The sequence below is a fragment of the Myripristis murdjan genome, chromosome 6, assembly GCF_902150065.1.
Source record: "Myripristis murdjan chromosome 6, fMyrMur1.1, whole genome shotgun sequence".
In the NCBI taxonomy this organism is placed as follows: domain Eukaryota; kingdom Metazoa; phylum Chordata; class Actinopteri; order Holocentriformes; family Holocentridae; genus Myripristis; species Myripristis murdjan.
The window spans coordinates 16685731-16702913 of NC_043985.1; the positions used below are offsets into that span (position 1 = coordinate 16685731).

A 17183-nucleotide genomic window follows, 5' to 3' on the forward strand; every position below is an offset into this window, starting at 1 on the left:
TGTCCTGCTGAGTTATTCTCAAGCAGTAGCAGTAGTGGGGGGGCAGACAGAGCTGGGCTGCTGTACTATGAGCTCAGTCATCATCCACCATCACGACAGTTCATAGAACAGCCAGCTCAAGTGTTCAGAGATCACAAATGCAGATTCCTGCTTTAAACCTCGTTGGGGCCCTTTAACATCTCAGTTCATGGCACCAGTAGATAGCAACAGCGTTTATGGCTGTGTCATTATCATTCATTATTTTGGCATTTTGCAACTGATACATACTAGGGTTGAACGATATGGTTAAAAAAAAATGTTTTCGATTTCGATAAAACTTCGATTAATCGTTCAGTCCTAATGTGTACTGTTAAAAAGCATATCCTAGTGAAAGATCTGCTGAAAGAAATCAACATCTGAGCAGCCGCTCGATGGCTGTTGTGACTGTTTTTATTATTATTATTATTTTTATGTAATTGCCGTGTACTCTGTATACAGCTAGAACTGGAAGATTCTTACATAATTGTATTGGAGTAAATCAGCCAACAACCGGGTGAAGTCCCTTGCTATATTGTAATGAAAAAACTGAGTATCACACAGGGAAACCCCTAATCCCAAAATTCATTAGGTCAGGCTCACTCGATGGTAACTAGCCCCAGATGATTTAATAGGCTAGTATTAATCTATTTTGCTTAGCACAATAACTCGATGATGGCAGCTGAGGGACCAGTTCTCTCCACAGACCAACTCTGTGCGCAGATCTGCTCTGCGCTGTTATATATGCAGTGGTGGCCTGGTCTGACTCATAATGGGAATTTGCTGCCTTTTCCATTGTGCTTTGTTTATAACCAGCTGTCATAAGCACTGCTTTGTGTTTTCTCATGTTTTCTCTGCCCTTTTGCCACCATTGGCAAAAGGGCAGAAAGGTAAATGACTGCTGTAGGTGATATCAAGAAGAGCGGAGGGTCATCAGTCTGATTTTACTTGTCTTCTTGCCCTTTACCTCCCAAACCCAAAGGATCCACCCACAAGATGATCTGACCCCAAGTGCTAACCCATGTTTTAAACCTACAGATTTTAGATTTCAGACTGAACTAACAATCCTGAAACTATTGTCTGCCTTGTAGAGACCTTTTTAGACGTAATGATAGAAACCAGCACTGTCTGTGTTACCGTTCTCAGCCCTTTTCTCTTCCTCTTTAATGTTTGTTGCCAAACTCTGTGTTGGGCTCAAGCTCCTCCCACTGTTTCCTCTTAGAAGAAGCACTCTACCCCCTCCCATTCCTGAAAACTCACTATGGCAGAGTCCATGAAACGAGAGACCCACAACAACCAAGGCAAGTGGTGGCACCAAGTTGAAAAGGACATGTTCTGAGGCAAAAAGAAGAAGGAGAGGGAAGCCTGACACTTGTAACTCTGATGCAAAATTTTTTTTTTTTTTTTTAAAGGTGAGCGTTCAGGCTCATACTGCCTTCTTCAGGATGCACAAAAAGAAACTATAATAAGAAATGTGACAAATGACACCACTGTTGGTTTAGCTTAGTTATTAGCCTGCAGGCAAAGAGCTTAGCAAAGTTTGTTCTAGGCTGGCCTCAGCATTCCTTTGATGTATAGGTCTACTCTTGGAATGGTGGAGAGAGGATTGCGAATAGTTAAATACAAAGTTGATGCTACTCTTCATACTAGCTGTTGGTTACATAAAATCACCTATCTAAGCTTAGATGACTTGGAAGTATTTGACTCTGCATGGCTGATGGCAATTACTGAACTGGGCAAAACATGAAAGAGACAAATGATTCATCAGTAATTGGCCGTGACAATGCATTGTGTGCAAAAATGTTGACTGTAGACCCTGAGTGAAATAGCAAGTAGCTCTCCACATCTCCAGATTCCAGCCCACAGCTCCCTGTAATTTGTTTTGTAGCTCCAGGAGCACAAAGCAGACAACTCCTAACACTGTTTGGACATCTGGAATCCAATAAGGCTCTAGCTCGCCTGCTCTAATTCCATGAGGACATGGGATACTGAATTTTCCTGTCTTCTGCTTTTAACGTCCACTGCGGTGAAAAGCCCCAGTCTTCAGCCGGGCAGTGAGAAATCCATGCAGTTAACACTAACGCTGACAAGTAATGCATTTACTAAGCTCAGTAAATCATTCAGAGTGGGCAATGAAGGCAGACATTTTGTTGAAGATAAACTTTTAGTGCTTGTGTCTAGAGTCTGTTGTGCGGAGGTGTCATTTTGTGCCCATTCTGCTGCTATGGCGCTGCCTGGTATTACTCCACACCCACATGTAATGCTCTGGTAATATGACACAATTGTTTTTACTGCACAGAGTACCACTTTACCGATTAGAGATCGCTGAGGGAGGTCACACCTTTTCCATCATCCTTCTATATTTAGCAGCTTTTGATTTTGAGAGCATGTTTCTCTATCTCAAAACTCCTGGGACAGAACAGAGAGCGGACTGTTTTTTACTCCTGATGACATTAACGCTGGCACGGAGGCTATCAGGTTTTGATTTATTCTTCAACCTAGGTGAACAAACCTGCCCTCTTCCCGTCCTACTTTCGTAATCCATATTCACATGTTCTGCTGTGGTAAGACTCTGTTCCCCGTGTTTTTGTAGGCCACAGTGAGGTAAATGCATTGACATCCTGCCAAGACATGCTCAGTTTAAGAAGGTAAAAAGGAACTATCTTTTCAGGCTGCATCAATAGCAGGCTTTTCCAGGCCTGCTTTTTTAAGGCCTATAGCTGATACACCCCGTTCTTATCACTGCATGACATGTTACATGCATCATGTGTCACTACCATGAATGTAATTCTGGAAGGAATCTGAGTATGTGCCTTTTTTAGATGGAGTCGTATTTGTTGTTTCTGCACAAGAGCTCTCTATAGCAAATAAAAACATATGCCTTCATATGTCATCGAAATCTGTTGTCTTAGTGTTTTTATCAGGATGTTCTAAAATTGATTTTTTTTCCAGTCAACTCTTTGAAATGGCAAACAACATTTTCCCCACATGGGTAATACCATTTTTTTTTTTTTTTTTTTTAACTAAAAACGTCTCATAGAATTTCCGTCCTGAATAATGATTGTTTCATTGTCTGTTTCTCATCCTGCTGAATAGAGATATGTTCTGGAGGTATTTTTGGATGCTGGCAAAGCATCAGAGGTCCTCAACATGGCAGTGCGTCTTAGAAATCTGTTGAATTTCCATTTCCCTGTTCACAGCAGTGTTCAAGTTGGTGACATACTCTACACAACACATGTCTTTTAATTTATTTCATTTCAGGAAAACCTTTCCATGGAGGCAGGCATGGTAAAAAATGTGCATTGCTTGTGTTTTTAGCATACACTACACAGCTCACCCATTTACACCTTGGCATCAAAACACTGATGCACCTACTGTAATTTGTACCTAAAAGGGGCTCCAACCCACATTCACACATAATAACACACCTTTATAAACACAGGAAATGTACCATAGCATGCTTTAAAACAAAATTGCCTTAAGCAGTGTAGGATGTATTCAGACAACATTTCAGCTAGAAGAGCTTGGTTTAGTCCACCCTGCTACAATGTTCTTGAGCAAGACGCTGAATCCTGCCATTTCCAGCAACATTATTGTTATCATGTAAGGTACTGTACTGTAGGTGCATTGGAAAAATAAAATTTCAGTGGGTTTTTTGGGTGTTTTAAGGTCTCATTAAAATTAAAACTAGAAACAGACGGTATGATAGTGTCAGTAGGGCTCTATGTCATCCCAAACAAGTGCTCTAATTTTATTTTCCCAAACTACTCTTACAGACAGCACCAGGCCCAACACATATATATTCACCTATTCTGCTTGTGCTGGAGTTTTAACCTCGGGTGTACAGTAAAAGAAGCCAGTGCTCATCTGTCAGTGCCCAGCAGCAGCTTCTCTCGCTATTCATCCCCTCCAGTCATCTCAGTAATTCACTGTTTGACACAAACCCTACCTTGTTCTGATCTAGCCCATGTCTTGCCCATCACCCAATGAAAGCGCTGTTTCTGACCGGAGCTACAGTACGCTCTCCACTAGTTCCCTTTCAGACTCCACAGAGTGGGGCTACTCTTATGAGAGGATAGAGCAGTGTGTGGGTTCTTCTCTGTGCCTAGTTAGATGTGTCTGCCTCTCATGCACCTGCTGCATTGTCTGGATGTGTGTACCTCCTATTGAACTGCTACTCTTGTTAGCGCAGACTGCAAATGGCAGAGCAGAGGGTCTGTATGTCTGAAGAAAGAGAAGAGACTTATATCTGGACACATTTCATCTATGAGCCACGTATACGGCAAAACAGCATGTTGTGGTTGTAAGAGAGAATCCATGCTGATTCAAATTAGGAGGAAGAAAACAACAAACTTGATGAATTAATTTAAACAAAAAGTACAGCATAAAACATTACTAAGATTTGATTAAAACAAAAAGTATAATTCTTACAGTTCTTCTTATAGTAGAAGTCTTGTAGCTTTTGTTAACTAAATATTGACCAAAAGTATATGGATACTAAATTGATAAAATGTAAGAACAGTCACTTTTAAATCTCTGAGAATGACTAAAACTAAAATGAAAATCCCTGTCAAAATTAACACGGGTATCAAGTAGACAGTAACTTTACCAATCCTGCCTGCTTTTCACCTTGAGACAGTAACTATATTCCTCTCTAAGCCTTTTATGCTCTGACAAGAGCCACTCATTAGGAGGACATGTCTCAACTCCAGCAGACACGTCATGGATCAACATCTTTTGATTTAACTTAAACCATCACCTCTGTCATCAAGGAGGACAGCAAAAGAGCCGCCAGTGGCTCTCAGGAAAGATCTCATCATCAAGGGTAGTTTCAATAAGAAAGAAACCTCTGCTCCATTGGCAGTTGCTAGGCAACTGCATCAGCATTACGGTGGCAAGTGGAAGAGCACTGGTGGGGAGAGTCTGGGGAAGAGACATGCAAGGGTATTTCAGCATTTGGGAGAAATGTGTAGATTACCAAGACATGTAGTGAGGCACGTCTCATTTGCTGCTCCATCACTGAGTCTGATGGGGTCATGGCGCCAGAGCAAATGTTAAACCGTGCATGCTGTAGGAGAGGAATAGCAAGTGAGTTTTGTGTCCTGTCAAGGGAGTTTTTTTTTTTTTTTTTTGTATCTCATATCTATGTGGTTTTGTTTACTCCCCAAAACAAGTTTCACTGTGTGGTGATAAAAGCTGCAAAGATGATTCACTTTGTGTTTAATTTTCTGTGAATGGAGAGGTAGTAGATTACTCACTGTTCTACATGGAATGAGCAAAGGGTTGTGAGTAGGGTTCAGCCAATTTTTTTTTTTTTTTTTTTTTTAAACAGAAGCTGCCAATAGCTGATACCTTGTGCCAATGCAATACCTTTCAAATTTGAAAATTACCATGCAAAAGAAATAAACAAGAAAGCTGTTACGATAATAAATCTCTCAATGAAATGTTTGACTAAACAAAATTAACAGCATATTGCGAATGCAGCTTAAAAGATGAGATAATTTCAAACAATATTGAAAATCTTTTTAATGAAAGAGTGAATGACTTCAGTCATGTTGGAGAGTGAAGACATGGACATGCAGATATCTGATGTTCAAAAACAGGCATGTATCAGTGTGATATAATGGTAATTGATCAATTGGTCTAACACTAATTGAGAGTAGGGATGCATTGTTGTGGCCCACCATCCCCATAGCATTGCCATTCTCACAGGCTATAGGAATGAGATTGCCTACATCAGCACCTTTTCTTTTCTCTCTCCTTTCCTTGTACTGTGCATTTTCCTCCTGATAGTTAAACAATAGGGAAGCCAGGTGCCTCAGTGGCTGTGTAGGAGTCTATAGTATATTTGGCAACAGAGGCCTCAACACATGCTATGTGACCTTGAGTGACCTCTGCAAATACTATGTGTGCAAGCCATATTTACAGAAAAATGTAAAAAACTGTTTACTATGTATGTCATAGGCTGGAATGCACTTTATTCTGAAGGCTTCGTTTCCTGCCCATCTCCATTTTGGACGTTAAAGGACTCCAGGCTAGGCAAGAGTGTTAACACAGCTGCTTCTATGTATGTTTGCATGTATGTATGTACGCACAGATAACCCTTTTATGGATATCTATCTATATTTATCTGCCTTCTGCTCTCTAATGCAGCCCAGCTGGGCAATTTGGCCTCCATAGGAAAACCAAGAGCATTATTCTCTGTATTTTTCCTTCATGCTTGCCTTTGTGCCTCTGAGTGGCTTGATACACTTTCCATTTAATTGCCTTGATAGAAAAAAACATTTTGTATGTGTGTGTTTGTGTGTGTTTTTTCCCAGTAGCAGTAATCTTTTTTCCTTTTCTTTTTCTTTTTTGTCCTTTCCTGTAGACAAAGCTGGATGTTAAGAGGTGCTGCCTTCATAGTTCAGTAATTGCTCTTGTTTTACTCCTCTAGAGAACTGCCCTGTGGAGTAACCATCAATTGTTAGACATGCCGTCCCATTGTGTATGTGTGCATGTGAACGCTTGTTTGCCCCCAACTGGGTGATGGAGTGGTGCCCACATCACTGACTAAGTGCTGCTATCTCTTGATTTGACTGTTGTTTGTTCCCATTGCGTCCACAGGCTCTATTCATTATCAGCGATTGATAGGACCGCCGCAGTGTGTCCTACTATCACTACCAATTATGCACACACACACAGGCAGTACAGTTACTCTACATGTAAGGGTTTGTCATTTGCAATCTTTAAAGTTGGCTCACTGACCAGTTAAAAGGCTTCAGGTTTAAATGTCTCATGAATTATAGAAGTTGATAGTGGGCTGTGATTTTAACCACAGAAAAACCCAACAGTTTTAGTCATTTTATGGATACTGGGAATCTACATCATAATAGGTATAGTACAAGGTAGGAATCACACCTTTGTTGGTTTTGTTTACAGACATATTAAATTTCACAGTTTTTGTTGATCAATAATTCAGTTCAGTATTTAGTTATTTATTCTTATTTGAATTAAATGGCAATGAAATAAGGATTTTGAGTTATATGCTACACAATTCTGTTGTTTAATGGTAAAAAGTTTTGAATGTTATGAGTTTTACCATGCTGTTATGCGCCATATTACAATATGGTTAAATGCAGTGAGCATCAATTTGATGATATGTGATACTGGAAATACTTGTGGATTGTAGCACCTGTAAATCAGCATTGAAATGATGTCTTGATTATTGTGACATTCATTTTGTCCATATTTCAGACAAAAACAGGCTTGATGATGAAGCAACAATGCTGCAAGTTAAAAGTTTAGAGCATTGTTGGCAGGAAGTACTGCTAATTTCGAGCACCACACAAATGTGTCTGTAGTCAGGGTTAGGATAGAGTGTTGTAGCTGCCATGGCACACATGATAACCACTTCAGGTTACTGAGTCTGCATATCTCATGTTGACACTTGATCGAGATAGATATTGAGACCCTGTGTCTTCAGAGAGCCCAGCTCCATTTATGTGTGTGTGTGCGCGTGTATGTAATGCAATAGTCTGTGTCACTATCAAATCCATTGGCTTTTTGAACAGACACCTGCATCTATTGGCCAGTAGGCAGACCTAGAGGACATCTGGCTCCAGCTTCCATACTGACTGGAGAGGAGGGTTTTTATTGGTTGCTGTGGCGTGCATTAACTAGACCCCTGTTATATAAATGTGTTGCATAAGTTAAGTGTTCGGGGGAGGGGGGGTTGTAGGTTCATAGATATCTTTCCCTCACTGCTGTAGGGAAGTGTCTGCTTCAGACAGTGGTACAATTGTCAAACCTCCGCTTCTATTTCTGTAAGATATCTTTAAAAAGTATCACAACTTGAACTTTTTTGTTCTTCTTCTTCCCTCTCAAACTGATTCACTCTCCCTACTACCATCGCTATCGATAGGTCTGTAAAATTATTTGCTTTTAATTTCACCATTTTTCTAGTTTCATTTATCTAGTCATGTCTTTTCTGTCAGAATTTGTCAAATTCCTCTTGATCAGGTAACATTCCCAATGTTATAAATCTCTAAAAACCCACCTCTGAACCTGATACTGCCTTTCTACTTACCTGCTCCATTCACCTGTTGCGCACATGCCTATGGTAGATTAACGCAACTCACTTGATACCTTGCTTTCACTGAGAAATCTAAGGGTGGCTTTATGACCAGTACTGTTGATTATATTACTCATACTATTTCCATTTGGAAACAGTATGAGCTGTTCAATAATAGAATCATAGAACCCGTATTACCGACCACATCACTACCACAGGGCCAAATATGCAGCTCTTAGCTTTATACTTACCAGTGGTGCTTATCTTAATGAGATTCAATCTTAAAATTCATTAACATTTGTCTTCAAAAGGTCTAATTAAGCATTAAATTTAACTGTGGACCCCCTGATTACTTGCCCTTTCCTTACTTTATGCCTTGCCTGCACACACATGCACATGTTCATACCTTCCTCGCTCTCCTCCTCTTTCTCAGGTGTGTATACCATGGCATGTAAACCCCACCCTCCCCTGATGAAGAAGCACAGCCAGACGGACCTGATCAGCCGTCTGAAGACCCGGAAGGTTTTGGGAGTTGGGGGCGAGGATGATGATGGTGAAGTGCACCGCTCAAAGGTTAGATTCTTTCACATGAGCATATACTATTCATTTTTAATTGATTATGGGCATCAACAAAGGCAAAAACCACTTGATCAGCAAACATCTAATCACTCCCAGATAACCATGGTTATTGTTATATTATTCACGTATTTATACTATGTGAAAAATTCATCAATCAAATGAATGCTATAACAATAGGGCATAGGCAAATTTGATGCCCTTCAACAGATGCATTCATTAACACTGAGAAGAGCTGTGGATTGCTTTTAAAAGTCACAATAGGCTGCTAATTGGCTCATTATTTTGATGGCGTCCCATTGTGTGCATTTGCTTCTCATGCTTCAGCGAATCTAGATCACGTAATCACATGAGCTCCAGCATCTCCACTGAGATGTGCCTCGGTCCCTTGGGAGAGTCCTCAATTCTTACAGTCCTCATATTCTGTCCCCACCTTACATGCAGATACACACGCACATGGACAGTGGTGTGCATACTGATACTATAGTGCCCATGCGCATGGCCACAACACAAAAACATATGTCGCATTCATGTGCAATGGCAAACAGACAAATATTTCTTGGCCTCTATCACAGAACTCAAAATGACAAGATGCTTATTTTTTTTTATTATTTTTTTTTTAATCAGGTTGCATTAGAATGAGCAGACAGGGCAGGCTGTTCCTGACTGAAATATTCATTAGGCAAGTGGGAGAAGAGAGCAGAACAGAAGGGAGCAGACATACGGTGGTGGCAGCTAGCTTGTGATGAGATGTCAGCCCTCTTTCCTCAGACCTCCTGAGTGTTTGCTTTCTCTCTCAGTGTTTTAACACGGGGACAGCCCAGACATCTGCTGCTCAGATCCCTGTGTTTACTCCCTTTGACACTGGAGCTTACTGATGCAGCCACAAGATACATATTCTGAAGGGATAAAATAAACAAATCTTTAGCTTTGGGGATGAAATAAACAGTCTGCTACTTGAGGTTAGATACTAACTATAATTAGTAGATTACTACATAGTGATCCAGCAGAAATCCATGCCAGGTAACACAGTGGCCTATGTCTGCTTAATGTAATCTGCTGTACATGCTGTTTTGAAGAGAGCTTTATTCTCTATTTAAATGTGATGCTGAGCCTATTTGAGAAATTAAATTGCTTCTCTCACAGTGTAATTGTTGTCTTGTTCAGCTACAGTGCGTCGTTATTCTGGAGATGTTTCAGTCATCCTTGCCACAAGTGTTTGTGGTAAAGAGGCCCATGGGATCTCGCAGTAAGGTTAGCTGCATAGCAGGAGTTGGTTTGGAGGGGAAACAGTTGACTTGGTCCCTGTGGTCCCTGTAAACAAAGGAGGGAAGTGCTCTTCCAGCCTGCTGCCTGTCTGCCTTCCTGCCTCTTTCACTGCCTAGAGACAACAAGACAGTTACTGCTCCCGTTTCTTTGTGGGAGAGAACACGACTGTGCCACCTAGACATCTCACTATATGTGATTTTTAATATGTGGTGCGATACTATGGCAAAAACAATTGAAAAACTTATACCAGTGATTTGGAATGTATGGCCCATTTACTACAGTTTCCCAGCATTTTACATTGCAACAAACCATTTTGCAAATCATGCAGGCATACTAAAAATTTCACAGCATATGATCAAAATCCCTCGATTTTCAAATTAGAATTTTTGTTTGAAACACCCACCCTACAATGCTTTGCATCTGTGGCTACCAAAGCCATCATCATTCATAAACCACAGAACTAATAATTCATAAAACAAATGTTTCCCTGGGGACCTTTTCTGGTGAAGAAACTGTTTCACTCCAATTTCAAGTCATCAGAGCACAACAGTGCTGCTGTTTTTAGGAAAACTAATGTGGATGGCTTTAGTATGGCTGTGTGAGGAAAGTTTGAAGTCTCTGAAAGTTCATTTTTATATTGTAGTTTTAAAGTAGGACTGCTTGTTTAGGCAAATATCAGCAGAAGCCTGAAGTATATACATTTTTTTTAGATTTGCTAAACATGCAAAATCAAGAAAACAGAAATTTTGTGTTTTGAGTGCCTAACATCTATACAACATGAGATTAAGAACGCTGAGTTACAAAGGCAGCATTGGCCTACAGCCTTCAAGTAGAAAACAAGGCAGGCCAGCAAAATGCTAATTTCAGGCTAGAGGAACTGTATGAAATGTCCTGCTGTAACAGTATATACAATGGACTGATATTGTCCATTTTTATCTACAGTCCTTAAAGCATGACAGCAGCTTTCAGTGTTTCAGCATTTAAACAGACAGTACAGGCTACCTTAGAAATAACAACACTGAGGTACTGAGTGAGGGATCAAGTTGTGTCGACACTGCTGTTATTCAAAACACCTGTGTTGGTATTATTTAAAAAATGTTGGCATTGACCTGGTACTAAGTATTAATTATTTTTACATCCCTTCTGCTGGGGATATTGATCCTCTTGCCACTTGCACCGCTCTCACAAACAAACCCATTGGTACTTTGGAGCCAAAATAACACAGCAAGAAGCCAGACCTTACAGCATGCAATTATACCTTCATAAATAAGACATGCTGTTCTGTGTGTTTAGACATGAAGCCACATGCAATGAGGCGCTGATCATGATCATCTTAATCTGACAGCAACCAGCAGATGGAGAAAATAGTAAAATGACAGAATACAATTTGAGGTCTGTGGGAAATGGAGCTTATTTCTCCTGAACATTATTCACGCTGAAAGTTGCCTTTTGTTTGCCTAGCATGGCTGGCTGAATGATTGATGACAGAGCCACGCAATAACAGCTGTGATTAAGCGGCGCTCCACAAACAGCATTGTGTATTTCTTCCTTTTCCTGTTTCTCCCTCTGTCCCTAGCTCCCGTCCTTTGCATTCCACTCCAAGCCAGCCCTGTGCCATCAGTTGTGACTTGGTTCTCACTGAATGTTTCTCATGCCAGATATGAATATTTATGTATTTTCGTCAAAAACAGCACCCTAAAACCATGGCACAGGAAGCCTGATTCACACGGTCACGTCATCACAACTGCCACAAAAGGGACATGGACAAACCGCGACAGATTCATGAAATGGCACAACAGCCCCCGAGCAAGGAGCAATTTTAATAGGGCTAGTTTGTAGCTCTCCATCTGAAAGTGCTTTAGGAGTGCACACCAAAGGGAGTCATTTCTGAAGGGTTCTGCTATGAGATCAAAGCTAACTGCAGCCATTGGCAAAAGGATATGTTTAAGACGCTCAGATAACATCAGTGAAATATTCGCAAGTCTGAAAAAAAGAGTCCAGATCACACAGATTATTTTTAGCATGCTTTTTCAGTTTAGACAATTTAGATTTTTCCAGTCTCTCACATTTTTGGGCGTTTCTGCTTTGTTAGATAGCTACAGCGAAGAGAGACAGGAAAAACAGGGCAGAGAGAGGGGATGACATGCAGCAAAGAGTTGAACCTAGGCCGTTTTGCCTTAGCCTTGGTATTACGTGTTTATGGTTCTCTGTATCTGTGTGTGCATATGTTGCTGCAAAATGTGAGTGCACACATGTATATCGAACCTTTGTGTTCATGTTGGGGAGGAAAGAGTCATCATGCAGTCTCCTACCCAGCAATACAGTCTAGCAACCTGATGCTCTCACAGCTACAAACACTCACACCACACTGGACAGCTGAAGTAGTTTTTCATGCTGAAACAAGTCAGTGTGTCTGGACAGTCTTTCATGATGCGTCTGGCATATTCACATAATAAATATGAAAGGGAACAAGTGAGAATATTCTGTCCTCTGGGAGTTAATAGGGTATACAGTAAAAGCTGAGCTTATTCAGAGTCTGACTGTTTACAGCCAAAATTTAAATAATTGTGAGGTTGTTTGAGGACATGTTGTGACAAACTAAAAGCCACAGTGCACTGTTTCCTGTCGAGCTTTTCTGTTTATAGTACAAGACAATGAATGAATTATGGAAAAGAAGGCCACATTCAACAGTCAATCATTTTGTCTTTTGCACTGCAAATGGATCCCATCATTATAGTGACAATTTATAATTACTTAGACCTTAAACTCTGTTTTGTTCTCATGACATGATCTGATGGAGCAATTAGATAGATTTTTGAAAGGTTTCCAGAAGAGCATTATAGCATTTACTGGGTGAAAAATAGCAAAAGGCAAAACCCCTAGTCTTGATATCAAATGAATCATTCCATTTCATTCACTCCGACATTTCATGGGCTCCTCATGCAGAAAACTACTTTGCAACTGATGGCGACTTCTCTCTAAACACTGCCAGCCAGAAAATGAATCTGTCTCCCTGCCTTAGTGGTTTTCATGCTTCAGTGTCTTAGTTTCAGCGATTCTGGGGATGCAACACAAGAAGCGTTCTTGAGGGATGAGGTGTTTAATGATGAAGATGGATTGTTGATGCTATGGGGGAATGATAAGAAGTGAAGGCTTTGGATGAAGGATTTCAGCCTGCCAGCGGTTGAGATTGCTTTGTCTGTTAGTATCAAGTTCATGCAGAACACTAAGTTTATTTATTCCACTTTTCCTATTTGCAGTTTCTCTCGGGCAGCTTATTTATTTGTGTCTCATGTGTCTTGGGAATAAAACTAAGTTTTACCAAAAGGTCTGAGCCTCACATGCATCAGTGCTCGCCACTCATCTTTTTTTCCTATAACTGAAATATACACTGGAGGAACAAAATATTCTCTTCATAAAGTATACTAATGAGGCGAATCAAGGTTAAAAGTCTTGATTTTCCACACTAAATATAAACCGATCACAAAGTAAATATAGATAAGGAGAAGAAACTAGCAAGTTAGACAAAGGAGTTTTAAACATTAAGACCACTGAAATGTAGATTGTGCTTAAGGTGCTGCAAGTGAATATCAGGTTGTTGTTCTTAATATTTTGTACATTGTTCATTTTGTTAACTCTTAAGCTATTTCTCTGCGTGTGAGGAACTTATTATAGTCACTGTGTAGAACATTACCTTTTAAATCTCTCAATTTGATTCTTGTTCAGTATGGCACAACATTATTTGACTTCATTATTACATTTAAAATTGGTTCAGAGCTCAACAACTAGTTGGCACTTTTGTGCTATGTTCGCCCCACAGGATTTTTTTGTCTCCTGCTGCGGCTGATATGGCACTGAACAAGGCTAGAGGAAATCATTGTGCAGCAATAACACGCATTTAGCTTGATCTTAATATAATTGAATTGCAGTGGCAGAAAAAAATATCTTCTGATTTATAACTCAAGGGTATACCCCCGCTTTTGAGCCTGAAGTCTTCAAAATGGCTACTTTCTCTTTATTTGTGTGCTGTGGCAATCTAGATATGGCATCACAGTGGGCATACTGAGCCTCAGAGTTGTAGCTAAATATCTGCACAGCTGGTGAGATCAGACTGCAAGGAAGTGGAGACACATGGTAGATTTGGGTGGTCTGAAAATAAGGCTGCAGGGTTATGTGTGTTTGTAAAAGAATCATCTGGATATATCAGGAATATACCAAACGGTAGGAACTGATTTAGAAAATCAGGCCAATCGTGGGCATTCCGTTACTCTAACATCTGTGATAAGTGATACTGAACCCTGCAGATGTTATCAAGGCAAAATGCTGGGATGGAATGGCTTTATTGTCGTTGCATGTGCACAACAACGAAATTTGGTGAGAATATATATTATCAGTGTGGTGCTCTACAGTGTTTTTTGCTGTATGACAGTGGTTTCATGAATTTCATGACAGTTAACTATACTCTATTGTTGCAATCTGCTGGAGAGTGACAGTGTGCAGGGACAGACTGGGACAATTAGTCAGTGGTCCTTCCTACCAGCAGTTTCTACCATAACATTGACAAAATGCACTTAAAAACTTAAGAAATGCATTTGCAAAGATGCACTTTCAGGATGATACATTAAGCATATTGTGTAGCATGGGTTTTGGATATTATGTAGTAACATTGTTGTTTCCTGTTAAATAGCTGGTCGTTGCTTATCAATCTTGAGGTCCCTGGAAGACCTTCCTGTTAACTGTTCTCCTAATCTGGCATGCTGCTCTTAGAAATTTTTATCCTTTTTTTTTTTTTTTTTTTTTTTTTTTTTTTGAATGGGCATACATTTTAAATTGCTTGATGAGCTGAGGCAAGGAAGTTGCCACTAATCTGGTCTTTTACAGCTAAAATATCCAAGCTTAATGCAAATGGTGACGGTAATTTATGGTAAAATAAATAAATAAATAAGTAGATAAATAATTCTCTGGCTTGGTTTGGGATGCTGTGTGTTATCTGCTTTTGCTAGTGTTGATTATCAGAATTTCTATCAAGAGGGAAGATAACAGTGTAGATCATGTGTCACAAGCCCAAGTAGTAAGTTAGCGGATCATCAGAAATCTTTTACTCTCAGTCTGACTGCAAATTGTTTGAGTCTGACATACATCGACTAGCTGAGTCCCTAATCACAATTGACTCAAAATTAGATTAGTGGGACAGTCCAGGCACCACAATATTGTCACTGCTGGCATAACAGAATCAGAAAATGAGAACTGGGCAGAGTCAGAGGAAAAAGTTCTGAGACTGTCCAGAGATGCTGGGGCTTGACCAAGATTAAATGGAACTGGGAAGAGCTCATCACTCTAGGAAACTGTCCAGCACTTCCTGATGCACCTCTTGCAGGCCTTGGCAAATAATGGTCAAGTTTATCAGGTTCAAGGATAGAAAAACAGTCACAAGAAAAGAAAAAAAACCTCAATATATCAACATATTCATAAATGTCAAGTACGTGAATGCTATTAGACTGAAGAGGCCTGAGATGAATGCTGCCAGAAAAAGGAGAGAAATTCTTTGCATAAGATACAACAAACTCATCATCCACCCTGCTTGCCATAATGAGTGTTGTAGTGATGTACACACACACACACACACACACACACACACACACACACACACACACACACACACACACACACACACACACACACACACACACACACACACACACATTTCCAAGCCTGCATGTACTTTTGCATTCTGATTTAAACTTTTCTTCAGTCATGTCATGTGTCATGTCAAATTACCAAGGAAAGGTTAAAGATTGCTCATCTGAACAATTGCAGCCTAAGGAATAAACTAGATTAATTAGCTGACATCTGGTCTTAAATAACATCCATATTTTGGCTATTTCTGAGTTGTGGAACTGAGTCATTGTTATGGTTGTGCCTTTTCTAAAACCAGTATTACTGAGTTGATGCAAAACTCCACCAAGCTCAACTTGGTGGAGTTTGATCAAATATTTGAACACCAATGAAAATGCTGTTCAGTGTTTTTGATGTTAATTCATAAATAGTCCCCTCTGAAAATGTGGATGCTAATTTAATTGTAATTTAAAAAAAAAAAATTAAAAAAAGCTCATTACAGTCACTAATGCATGCAATATTATGCAGGTAATAACTTCAGTACCAATACTGTGGGCCAGCAACATCCTCATGGATTGATTTTATTTATTGCAGCTAAGTTCAACTGTAAAGCAACATCTATATCAGCTCTCATACATTTCAGTGATCACAATATAGTAATTACAAGAAAAAGGTGTATAAAAGGTCATAAAATTCAAAAGAAGTGTTTCACAGTCATATGTGTATATTGAAGCAGAATCAGATGATATGCTGAAATCTTATTTTTGCAAATAATTGATAAACATGTGCCAATTCATAAATGGATGAGGCTAAGGAAACAGCATACAAATCTGGCTGTTAAGCAGATAGGTCAAAGTATTATAATTTGATAAAATATACAACTAAATGTAACCAAAAATAAATTCTGCAATTTAAAAAATGATGGAATAAAATTCTTGAACAACTTTATAATTAGAAATCCTTGTCCATCTTCAAATGACTCTAATGGCTGAATCAGTGAAAACCTCTTGACAGCCCCAGACATTTAAACAAATAATTCATTGGCAAAGGAAGTAAACTGAGGCTTGGCATGCCGAAAGCAGGGAGGAATTAGTCATCGGCTCTCAAAATAATGATAATAAAAAAAAAGTCTAATTATGATGGATAAACCTTGTTTGAATTTCATGAAGTAAGTGGGGGAAGTGGAAAAACTATTCTTGTCTGTCAAAGAAAGTAAACAAACAGGCACTGACAGTATTGATGGTAAGCTTTTAAGTAATGTAGCAAACGACGTTGCCCATCCCATTTGACATATACCAGCCTGAAAAATAAAATGTTTCTCCACAAGACCAGAAAGAGGTTAAGTAATTTCAATGCCTATAAACATGGAGCACCATTCACTGGTGTGACCAACTTTGTCTGCAATGAACAGACAAAAAAAAAAAAAAACATATATTTGATCAAAAACAATGTTACTTCACAGTAAACAATTTGACCACCATCTGTCAACATGCCTTATACAAATGACTTACAGCTGGTTCTTAAGCATAACAATGATTATTGGTGAAGTGCATTAGAGAAACTACTATGTTATGGCTTTAAACTTTGTGCCTTTTTTTTTTTTTTTAATAGAAAGCTATGGGTAGTCTAACTCATAGGGAGTACCTCAGAGGAG

The 17183-nt window shown here is 39.5% G+C and overlaps 1 protein-coding gene across 2 annotated transcripts in view; it reads left to right on the forward strand.

Annotated features, from left to right (window-relative positions):
* Positions 1-17183, forward strand: part of tp53i11b (tumor protein p53 inducible protein 11b) — a 41384-nt gene that overhangs the window by 16500 nt on the left and 7701 nt on the right. For both annotated transcript variants that reach the window (XM_030054234.1, XM_030054233.1), the window contains one exon: positions 8502-8641. In XM_030054234.1, coding sequence (XP_029910094.1) covers positions 8513-8641 — 129 coding nt within the window. In that variant the 5' untranslated portion in view covers positions 8502-8512. The remainder of the gene's footprint in view (positions 1-8501; positions 8642-17183) is intronic.